At 40.7% G+C, this 11,065-nt stretch overlaps 2 protein-coding genes across 4 annotated transcripts; one reads left to right on the top strand and one right to left on the bottom strand.

Annotated features, from left to right (window-relative positions):
• The first annotated feature begins 891 nt into the window (after window positions 1–891).
• kmt5aa (lysine methyltransferase 5Aa) lies at window positions 892–5,968 on the top strand. Of its 3 annotated transcripts, XM_018752818.2 has the most exons (8): window positions 892–1,110; window positions 1,838–1,926; window positions 2,651–2,804; window positions 3,193–3,430; window positions 3,787–3,874; window positions 4,612–4,671; window positions 4,784–4,974; window positions 5,192–5,968. In XM_018752818.2, exons 1-8 carry the CDS (start codon window positions 1,101–1,103, stop codon window positions 5,400–5,402), a joined length of 1,041 nt encoding a protein of 346 aa, XP_018608334.1. In that variant the 5' UTR covers window positions 892–1,100; the 3' UTR covers window positions 5,403–5,968. The 3 variants fall into 3 exon arrangements, with proteins under 3 accessions (XP_018608334.1, XP_018608332.1, XP_018608335.1); XM_018752816.2 differs by lacking the exon at window positions 892–1,110 and having other exon boundaries at window positions 1,658–1,926; XM_018752819.2 differs by lacking the exon at window positions 892–1,110 and having other exon boundaries at window positions 1,658–1,926; window positions 2,651–2,798.
• A 40-nt stretch (window positions 5,969–6,008) lies between these two features.
• rilpl2 (Rab interacting lysosomal protein-like 2) lies at window positions 6,009–9,236 on the bottom strand. Its single transcript, XM_018752820.2, has 4 exons — window positions 8,668–9,236; window positions 7,843–7,994; window positions 7,096–7,218; window positions 6,009–6,408 (listed from the first exon to the last, which is right to left on the bottom strand). Exons 1-4 carry the CDS (start codon window positions 8,959–8,961, stop codon window positions 6,387–6,389), a joined length of 591 nt encoding a protein of 196 aa, XP_018608336.1. The 5' UTR covers window positions 8,962–9,236; the 3' UTR covers window positions 6,009–6,386.
• Window positions 9,237–11,065: the final 1,829 nt, after the last annotated feature.

The raw sequence follows: 11,065 nt of genomic DNA on the forward strand, positions 1-11,065 counted from the left end.
ACCTGTGAAGTTTATATCTTTATGTCTGAGATATATTCATCCTAACGTTAACCATTATTTAGAACTTGTCTGATTCGGGGGTAAATCATGTGTGGAACCTTTACATTAGTCCTTAAATGGCAGAACAACTGGTCAAATAAGAAGGACCAAAATATTAATTTTAGTCATCAGTGGAGTTACAAATAGTGATAGTAATATACTAGGCCTCTACATTCAAGAAGGGTCTGAAAACACCTTTTCCGGACTCACTTCGTCCAGATCTCTCAACTTGAGCTGTATTGTAAATGTTCATGTACCGTAACTTTATGATGTGGGCAGATAAGCCTTTACACAGCCGATATTGTTACGTAAAGGTTTGTGTACCTTAATAAAAAAAATATACTGTAGGAAGGTGATCAGGATTCGTCTATCCTCTGGGTTATGCACATACAAATGCGATGAACATCGGTGCATGATAAAGTGGAAAGAAACATACTAGGTTTACTCAAGAATGACATGTCTGCAACTATACTATGTTTCTTTCTCTAATGCAGAATTGTATTTCTCTCTGAGATGTACAGCGTCTCTGTAAATGAACATGTAAATGCAAATGTACAGTAATACTGGGGGGTATTGCACGGACACGTCCCCTTGTAATGCCTAATTTCAATCATAATTTCAGAATTTATGAGAGTTTTTTAATTTATAATAATAAAAAAAGAAAAAAAAACTAAACTAAAATTAAACAAAAGACATCTAACTCACCACTACGAGGACTGCGCGAGTTTTAAATCCACCACGAATTATACAGAGGGCCGGAGGAAAACCAACCAATCAGATAAGAAGGAGGGTGCGCACAAACCAATCAAAAGTCGCCGTATATTTCAAACACTAGAACCCGCGTCACGAGAGGTCGGTACTGAAAGGAAGGAATGTTTCCTCTGCCTTTGAACCAGTCACCAGTGTGGGTAATATAGTCGGTTAAAACTTTGTAGAAATTGGAGAAGCCGTACATTTGTGGAACTGTGTGGTTCGCAAATTTATTAGCAGTTCCTTCCGGCTTTTAATTCAACGTGTTCATGTAATACTTCGGCACAAATAAGCGTTCCTCGGCAACTGCAATGGCGAAAGGTAAGTCTGTCTGGTGCACGTACATACATGATATTTTTTATATAACTTGGTTTCTCTTCTTTTGCACACCTGACCGCGTGTGGGTGTGCAATAATATTCTTTCAGTTAGTATGGTGGGTGTACACGTATACTTGTTTCCGCCACATGACAGTCATGACACTCACTAGTATTATTTATTTCTCGACTGGAGAGCGTCAGCGTGTTGTGACCGGCGCTGTGTGTCTCAAGAAGAACAGCTGATGTGAATGATGATGGCCCCCGTCGAGGGTCTCTCTCACTGCTTTTTCCGCTATTGTTAAAATTTTTAATATTTGTAGAAATGACTGAAATTCCTTTTGAGTATTACAACGGCGGTTGCAAGAAACTGAAATACGTATTGCACATGAATTTAGGTGTGTGTAAGTTTGAGTACTCCGCGAGACACAGCTTTATGGTAACCAAGCGAGGGCTGCAGACAGGCGTGTTATGCTGCCCCCTTTCGGTCAATCCGCAGAGCTGCGCCTGCTCTCGCTGCGCTCCAGTCCCTTTAAATGTTCACGTGGTGCTCCGGGGGAGAAGCGAAAACATGGCGGATGGGAGGAACAGAGAGAGCTGGCTCGCTTGAAGAAGGCGAAAAACATTCCAGTCCGTGACTCTTCGGAGTGCCTGGTGTGCGGATAAATCCAGCAGAGGGAGAGACACAGCAGCCGGCAAGCGGATGATGTGTGTTCTTTCATGGTCCTACTAGGCAGGAGGAAAGGACCGAGCGGGAGCAAAGTTAAAGCCGACGACGCACGGAGCAAGGGGACAAAAGAAAACAAACCAGAAATGAACGGGGTACTTCCACTTTTTCCTTTTCTTTTCAGTCCAGTGACAGGCCTTCCAAGACGAGCTGTGCAAATTATTTGTCATGTTATACTTTTTAATCTATATGTGTCCCCCACACCAGTGCAAAGGCGGGGAGCCTGTCTATGGCTGACAATTTTTGCAAACTTTATAGTGCAATATGCTTTTCTCATGTAATGCGTTTTAAATATGAAACTTGTATGTTCAAACTTAAAGCATGCTTTACTGTAATAAACAATTTGTAATTGTGGGCCGTGCTTTGCATTGACCTGTTATTTGCATGGTGTGGGTGTGATATGTAAGGATTGTCTAATAAGACAAATGGGTAATGTACTAAAAAAAAAATTGTTACATGTATGTGGAATTTTGGAATTGGCCATTAACCAACAATACAAAGTTCTTACAGTTCAATATTAAGTGTATGGCTTCAGAGTTGAAGTGTTTAATTATTTAGTATTCCATGCTGGGAAATTGCTGTGTCTGCGAGTTGGTACTTACTAATTTATTCAAAACCTGTTTGATTTAAATTGCTGGGAAGTGTTTGTCAACCCAACATCAGTGTGCTGTAGATATTAGTTCTTACAGTGTAGTCTTGTTTTGGGAACAGATGGAAGGTCTTTGGGCCTTTTACTTTGAGAGCTGGGATTAATTGGTCATCCGCTGTAGAATTAATGACACTTAAATTGATGCAAACGTTCATCCTTTTTGGTTGCAGGACGTCTTATGTAATGGTCAGTCTACGTTGCACAGCTATTTCAGCCCTGGCAATGCTCGCTCCCCCCTGCATGACAACTCCATCCCACTCACCCCTGAGGGAAAGGCTCCCCTGAAGTACACACTTCACACTGATGGGCAGAGGCAAGGTGAAGGTATGCTTTGTTCTTGGGTCCCCCCCATGATGCTCAACTTTGTGAAAACTGGATATTATGTCCACATTTTCTGTAAAGGCTTATCCAGTTTGGATCAGTGGTATTTCAGTTAAAAAGTTTGTCAGCAGCTTTCAGTTAAGCTTCCACATTTATTCCCTGTATGTGAATAGCCCTAGTCTTTGAGCATCTTATGACAAGCAATTGTTTGAGATTCCTTTATTTTAGTTCACCATTTCCTGGTCTTTGGGTTGTATCCCTTATTCTTTTCATTGTTCCAAAAAGATGGGGGGGAGCAGTGGTGTCTTCTGGCACCTGAGAATTTTTTCAAAGCATAAATCCTATAATAGAGGTGGGCTCATGAAATGGTCTTTTACTCCCTCATCCACAGTAAAGCTGAACAGTGTGAAATCAGAGGGTGACACCTCCAAGGTGGAGGAGGCGGAGGGTGCGAGGTGCCTTCCATGCAGGACAGAGGAACAGCAAGGAGAACTCCATGAAGGGGTGGCTGAGGTGCATGTGGAGCCCTCACCTGGGCCTGGACCTTCTACCAATGGCAACACCTGTCAGCCTGCTCTGAAAGAAGGTGCCCGGCGCAAAGTCAGAGCAAAGAAGTCCAACCCAAGAACGTAAGTATTATTAGCATCGGGCTTTGAAAATCAGTCTTGCTGGATCAATTTTGTGTTTACCAAGAGCTGATGAAATATTTGTGGAGCTATACCTTTGACGCCATTTGTGTTCCCCATTTTATTAAATTTAAAAAAGGAGGGGGAAAAAAAAAACTGGGATTTTTACTGTGGATCTTGCTTTCACTTACGCTGTGTTAAAAGATAAACCAAGTAATTCATTTATTTAACTATCCGGGGTGATGCTGCACACATTTTAGTCTAACACGCAGTTAGCAGCTGGAGCAGAATATCAGCTTTGTTCAGTTTTGTTCATTTTTTTTATCCATAGAATGTCACTGTTCCTTTTCCTTTTATAGAACAGAAAGCAAAGAAACCCAAAACAAAAAGGTCACTGATTATTATCCTGTACGAAGAAGCTCTAGGAAGAGCAAAACTGAACTTAAGGTAAAAGGCAAAGGCTGGACTTGGTTATTCTATACACATGTGGAAGTCAGCTCACTTGATTCTTTCTGTTAAAATTATAACTCAAAACTTTTTATTAGCATTTTTTGTACTTTTTTCCAAGGTGACATGTATTTACATGATAGCTGAAAATGGTAGTATAGGATAGGTATGTAGTGATGTGTGAAAATGTCATGTTGCTAGCAATATTTTTGTTGTACACACCAATTGTCTAGTAATTAAGATACAGTGCACATAAAATTGAATGTGCATTTTTTTCTTATACATAACTACTTGAAATAGTTATTGAGCATCAGCTTTTTGATGTAAACATTTTTTGTACTAAATTGGCAAATTATATCAACTGTATTCACTTAAATGCTTAGCTCAACTATATGATGGGCAGATGGTTATTTTCCAGAAAAGCCATCTAGTAATGAGTCCCCGGGGATCTGGACAATGGCTGAGTGTATATCACCCAGAATAGTGCAGCAAAGGGCTCTTTGCTGAGAAAAGCAATTCTGAGCTACTTTGAACCACCACTGTATTTTCTTACTCTGACAGTCAGAACTTTAGTGATAAAAGAAAATTTGGTGTTCAGGGTGATGGTTGTATTTACCAAGGTGGTTAAGAAGTTTTGTTCAGTCTTGCATCCACTTGGTGGGGGCTGCAGAATGTTTGCAATTTGTGTTTTGGCCCCATTAGTGAACCTGAACCTCTGGCTCTCTTTCTGCCAACAGTCCAAAGAACAGCAACGCATCAATCATTTGATCAATAGTGGAATTGAAGAGGGAATGAAGGTAATTTCTAACTGGGGATAATGTTAGTGTGATTTAGTATAGTTGCTGGTCATTAGCTTTTTTGGTAAAATAAAGTTTAAACAAAAGACTTCAAATTTTGAAATACCAACAGGTTAAATACATTGAAGGAAAAGGGAGAGGGGTATTTGCTGAGAAAGGTTTCCACAAAGGGGAGTTTGTGGTGGAATACCATGGAGATCTACTTCATATTGAAGATGCTAAGAAGAGAGAAGCTACTTACGCACAAGACCCATCCACCGGTTGCTACATGTACTACTTCCAGTATCTCAGCAAAACTTACTGGTATGTTCTACTGACGGCTCTTCCAGAGGCACTTGAGCAAGAAGATTTAGCACAACTAGAATTGACATCATGTCTGCTTCTGGGTGACTGCCTATGCAAACACTCAAAGCTTTTGCAGAGTCATTCACAGGCATGTTGATAGTTCAGCAACTTGTATGGCATTTCCAGTTGTGTAAAAGCAATCAATGAGGTGCATTTCTATTCCCCCCCCCCCCAGTGTGGATGCCACAAAAGAAACCAATCGCTTGGGAAGGCTGATCAACCACAGTAAAAATGGCAACTGCCAGACCAAACTCCACAACATCAATGGAATACCTCACCTGATACTGGTTGCTTCCAGAGACATTGAAAAGGGGGAGGAGCTGCTGTATGACTATGGTGATCGTAGCAAAGCTTCCATTGCAGCTTATCCCTGGCTGAAACACTGATGGACTTCATTCTTTTCTTTCCCTTTTCTGCAGTAGTTAAATATTCTAAAAAGGGAGAATATTAGCTTTTTTTTTTTTTTTTTTTTTTTTTGTTAGACCATTTTAAGAACTGCAATTGCCTTAGTAAAAACAGGTCCTGTTTTGGGTGGGGATGGAATTTAAATGATTTAAGGCTGTCATTAAAATGAGCAGCATCAGTACTTTTAAAATATCCTAATGAAAAATGTCAAAGCAATTTTTATGTATTTTGTATACGGGTTGGCCAGCGCTTCCAGAGCATGAAGGTGTAGGTGATATTCTGCATTTTATCAGTTTTCTTAAATGTTAGGGAATTTATATGTGCTCAGCAATAACTTATGATCCCAGATGTACATTGGTGATCTCAACATTCAGTTAACTGGAATGTAATTCCTGTCAGTAACTTACAGTTAATTTTAAATGTGATGCCTATTTGCCCTGTTGAGTGTGGTCATTTTATGAACCTGAACAAGACCTGTACCTCAAACACATAAAGCTGTTGGATGTCTAACCAAATGTTTGTGAATTTATTAAACAGTGCTCCTTTACTGTTTTTGTCCTGTTCATTGATCACCAGTTGGGCTAATGTCTAACACATTCACTTTATTAAAATTCCATAACCGTTTAAAAATAGATGATCTAAAACTATGAACTGATACGAGAGTAAACTGGCAAGTTTTACACACCAACATGGAAAATGTAATGCGTGCAACTGTTTGGCACAATATTTCTGTACATACTAAACTGTCACCATGTTTCTTTGCGCTCAACATTAGATTCAGAAGTAGGCTGGATGTTGCAATTTATCATCGGGTGTTCAAAGCAGCCCTTGAGCTGTTCAGTCCTGATGAGTTGCAGTTCAGATGCGCAGGTTTGTAGTGCAGCTGATCCCAGCCTTTCAGTCTTATAAGACTGCTCCCCTTTACAGCTTGGGGAAAACACGAAATCCACAAGATGCCCAGAAGTTTATTTCTTTCGAAATGAAAACCTGTAAGGACAGGAAAAAAAACTTAGATGGTTACTCAAAATTTAAACACTTTCCTTTACTGCCATGGTTGTTGACTACTGCCAACTATGTCTTTCAGATGGATTTGAGAAACTCAGAGAACTGCTAAACTAAGTCATTTAAGCATGACAGAATTCTAGATTACAAGTACAACAAAGGTCTGCTAACCTACTGACTGCTGGCAAATTAAAAGCAGGGTACTTACATAATGCATATTTACACTGCCTTGGTATTCCCCTCATTACTTCCCTACTTCTAAGCAAGGTTACTTGTGTCAGACATAAAATTGCAGCCTCTGCTGACACAGGAGTCTGAGCCACAGCAGATGCCACTGAGAACAATGACTCCTAAATCATTCAATCCCATTTGGCTCCACTGGTTCCTCCAGATGTAGCCCAAACATAGAACAAGGACAGTCACATGGAAAGCATGAGAATTCCTTTTTCCTCAGTAGCCACCCAGGTGACACTTATTGCTACGGTAACTTCATCATGATGTTACCAAACTCAAACCATCATCAAGCCTCTGAGGGGTTTAGATCCTGTATTCCGGTATAAAGTTTAAGATCTGTTGTGTGAATCCTCACAGCAAGCTGTAAATCTTTGTTTCAGCTGCAGTTTTGGAAGGAACAGAAGAGCTTCCATGTGGGGGTAGATGTTAAAGACTTACAGTTTTCTGATTGTGGTCTTCTCTTCTTTTCCATCCTCTTTATTCTCTGAGATGTGGCTAGCTGGGGGCGAGGACTCCAGATCTACCTCTGACATTGGCAGCTCTGCCCGGGGCAAAACTCCACTGCACAGAGATCAAATCAGAATCTTTAACTGTGAAATATTTCGTTTCATGATTCAAGATAGTTACAGCAAAGATATGAATATTGATAACTTTTGCCACTACCTTAAACATTATGCAATAAAATGATTCAATTTATAAATATGAACACTGCTATGGACTGGCATCCCCTACACGGTCAGCCTTGTGCCCAATGCTTCCAGGATAGGGACCGGATCTCAGCGACCCAGCTCAGGACAAGCTGTTACTGAAATTGGATGGATTTGGACACTGGAGAGAAAAATGGGAGCACCACCTGTTTCTGTGGGACACGTGGAAAAATACCACGTGTTCACAAGTGACTGAAGAAAATGCGCACTGATGGCGCACTTGCACACTGGTGATATCACCTCGACTGGCGATGAAATGTTTACAACCTAAATGCCAAGCTCGGCAAACAACTGAACACCTCAACCATCAACCCGAGCTATGAAGACCACCAATATTCTCTATGATCTTCGACAGAAGAAAAATACATTTCACAAGCTTTTCACATTTTTATGGATATACTCATATGTAATATTTTTTATACGGATGTATAGCAGTATACCGGATTAGACCCTGTCCACCCCTTTGTGGTTCCTGTACCTCTTGTAGAGCTGCAGCTCTTCCTGGGCCACCAGCAGCTGGGCCTTCAGCTGGTTCCGCTCCTGAAGCACCTCTTTAAGCTCTTGCATAGTGAAGCGTGGCCGGTTGGGGTCCTTCAGGTCCACCACCAACTTGTCTGGGCCGAGCATTTGCTGGAGGGAAAACAGAGAGGAGCAGGAAGGACCAATGATGAGCTATTCTACATAAATTCCAAGGATTTGACTCCAATGTTAACTTTCTGATTTGATAACAGCAGACTTCAGCCAGAATGCCTCTCCAAAGCAGCCAGAACAATGTGTGACAAGTACCAAATAAATGACTATTTACAGGAAGCATACTAAATAGTTTAATATTTTTCTCCATCTTAGAAAAATGAGAAAAGCCAGGCTTTTAAATAACACCTCATTAAGAGGCCCAGACAGTGAGTTCTCACCACACTCTCAACATCATAAAGTTATAATTAACTACAGTTTGACCACTCAAGGTGCTCACTGTAAAAACATGCCAAAAAAAATCTAATTCATTTGCAGGTCAAGTCTGTTCATGGATATGAGTAAATTATACTGCTTTGATGCTATTTGTTCCAGGCTTTTGTATTATTGTTATATATTCAGTATCAGAAAGTTAAGTCTTTTGCGGCCCCCATAAGCAGAATTAGTTGGGAAAAAACCAGTAACCAAGTAACCAACTTTTAACAAAACACTTTTTGATCTGCTTAGAATTTACATGACGAGATCCATGTGACACACTGACTGTCATGGTGTCAAGCTGCAGGAGGAGCGGAGCAGAAGGTAAGAGCAGATCCACGGTGGTCTCTTCGCTCACCGTGCCGTGCTCGATCGCGCAATCGCCCAGGAGCCGCTCTAGCTCGCCCTTCAGGTTATCCCGCTCCATCTTCAGCTCCTCCATAGTCAGGTTGTACTTGTTCACCAGGGTCTCGAACATCTCGAGCACGCGCACGATCTTGAACTGCAGCCCAGAGAGCACGTCCCCGGGGCCACCGATCTTGAGCAGGTCCCGGCCTATGACGTAGGAGATGTCGTACACGTCCTCCACGGTGAGCTCGAACGCGTCCTTCTCGAACGCCAGAGCGGGCGAGCAGTCCGACACTTCTTGCATTGTAGCGCTTCTAAGTTACCGACTCTCCCCCGCCAGAATAAACTATTTCTAAGTTGTGTAAACAAATACTACCACTTGCGGGTGTTCAACTGACACGAGTACTTCGTTTTTTTTTTTTTTTTTTTTTCTGCAAGTTGCTACGAGTCGTCTGTGCGTCCTGCGCTGGTCACTTGGCGATACTGGTCACTTCACAAAACTTCCGACTTCTCTGCTTTCAGCTGACTTGGCCGCTTCGGCCTAACCACTCTTGATTGGCAGGCGGGACAGCCAATCGAAAGGCTGCTCTCCGATCTGAAAGCTGAACATCACGTCAGTAGCACGAGTCCCGCGAACAGGTGAAACCAAGCGATCGGGCGGTAGGAGCGCGTGACGTTCTGCGGTGTTAGACGAATGTAGTGTCATGTCACCCCCCAAAAAAACAAGTATGCATTTATTGTGTCATAGGATGGCTTAAAATGCACACAACATTAACACCTATTAAGGAGCAAAAAGTTAATATTTTGCGCGCTTAAAGTTATGTTATAAAAGCAAGCATTGAATCAAAGTCGGTTTAAGTTTACAAACGACTAGGTCAATGCTGCAGTAGTGATTAGAGTTCTTCTTTTGGCCCCAGAAGTCGCAGGTTCGAATCCCCTCTCTAACTGTAATACCCTTGAGCAAGTGGGTACTAATCTAAATTAGTCTAGTAGGATTTACCTAGCTGTATAAATGGGTACATATTGTGGATTCCTTAACACTGTAAGTGGCTTTGGAGAAAACGTGTCACTTAAACATATGTTTCTGAAAAGACATGATGGTAGTAAAATCCACCGGAATATAAATTTGCGACTGTCTTAATTCTGTTTCTGGTGTCTTGTGTTTGTGAATATCCGTGATTAATAAGGTGACAAACGTCACGTTTATAGGATGAATAAGTTGAACAATCAGCATTAAAGACAAGATTGTGACGGGAACATACTGTTTTAGAAAATTCGTTTTAATTTTCGTGTAGTTTGAAGTTAAAACAATGTTAAACAGTCAAACTATTCTTTACATATTAATGATACTGTAGATCATACTTTTACAGATCCTAACCCATAAATAAATGAAGAGGTTATTGATTCTGAATTATTAACAGTCTACTTGTCTAGATAATAAAGTTAAAAGCAGCAAGTGGCTGACGAAGATTGCAAATGCTTTGTGGGATCATTCAGACCTAAGAGGCTAAAGAAACAACACTTTTAAATTATTTATTTTTCAATAATTAGCAATGATTTTGTCATTTAATGTTAATAAGGAAAAATGAAATAACTAAGTTTTTACCTGAGGATTTTATAGAATATATATAGACAGAGGAACATCTTTACTACTTCGTGAGTGAGTGGTGCAGTGGGTTAGACCACAGTCCTGCTTTCTGGTGGGTCTGGGGTTCAAGTCCCACTGGGGGTGCCTTGCAACGGACTGGCGTCCTGTCCTGGGCGTGTCCCTTACGCCCTGTGTTGCTGGGTAAGCTCCGTGACCCTGTATGGGACAAGCGGTTCTGAAAATGTGTGTGTGAATAAGTGGTAAAAGTGACTTGACTACAAATCCAGTTACAGACCTTCACTTCCAATTGTATTCCTAATTTGAGTCAGTGTAATATTTTTGTACATCAAACACAATAGTTAACTTTATACAAACTGTAGGATTGACTAAGAAACAGTATCATAACTGGTCCCATATTCTAGGACAGTTCTACCCAGAAAGGTAATATACACACAGGACCTGTGGAAACAATGGCAAAAACTTGCATTGTTATTCTAATAGGCAGACAATAAGATATAATACAGACATTATAACAAGATATGTTTATTGCAAAATCACAGCTGGAAGCAAAACAGTTATTTTATGCAAAAAAAACTTTCAAGGCACATGTTTTGAATACAGTTTGATGCCATTAGTCATTTCTATACACAGCTGATATTTAAGATAAATAAACAAGCATAAACAAATTCAAATAGCTCTGAAAATATTTTGTACAGGGTAGACTGGAGTCATTTTATGGCATAAAAATATTCCATCACAGCTATCACAGTAGCGCTTAATGGTATAACTTCAATGGGATGGTGCAGAACGTCAGTCTTTT

Source organism: Scleropages formosus, chromosome 1, assembly GCF_900964775.1.
Source record: "Scleropages formosus chromosome 1, fSclFor1.1, whole genome shotgun sequence".
Lineage (NCBI taxonomy): Eukaryota > Metazoa > Chordata > Actinopteri > Osteoglossiformes > Osteoglossidae > Scleropages > Scleropages formosus.

What these genes read in the sequence shown, in the direction of transcription:
- kmt5aa (XM_018752816.2), top strand. Translation starts at nt 1,825, where the DNA reads ATGGTCCTACTAGGCAGGAGGAAAGGACCGAGCGGGAGCAAAGTTAAA. An exon ending in TGGGCAGAGGCAAGGTGAAG is followed by an intron (nt 2,805 to 3,192) that starts GTATGCTTTGTT and finishes CCTCATCCACAG; the next exon opens with TAAAGCTGAACAGTGTGAAA. An exon ending in GAATTGAAGAGGGAATGAAG is followed by an intron (nt 4,672 to 4,783) that starts GTAATTTCTAAC and finishes AAATACCAACAG; the next exon opens with GTTAAATACATTGAAGGAAA.
- rilpl2 (XM_018752820.2), bottom strand. Translation starts at nt 8,961, where the DNA reads ATGCAAGAAGTGTCGGACTGCTCGCCCGCTCTGGCGTTCGAGAAGGAC. An exon ending in GAGCTGCAGCTCTACAAGAG is followed by an intron (nt 7,219 to 7,842) that starts GTACAGGAACCA and finishes ATCTCTGTGCAG; the next exon opens with TGGAGTTTTGCCCCGGGCAG. An exon ending in AAGACCACAATCAGAAAACT is followed by an intron (nt 6,409 to 7,095) that starts GTAAGTCTTTAA and finishes CTGTCCTTACAG; the next exon opens with GTTTTCATTTCGAAAGAAAT.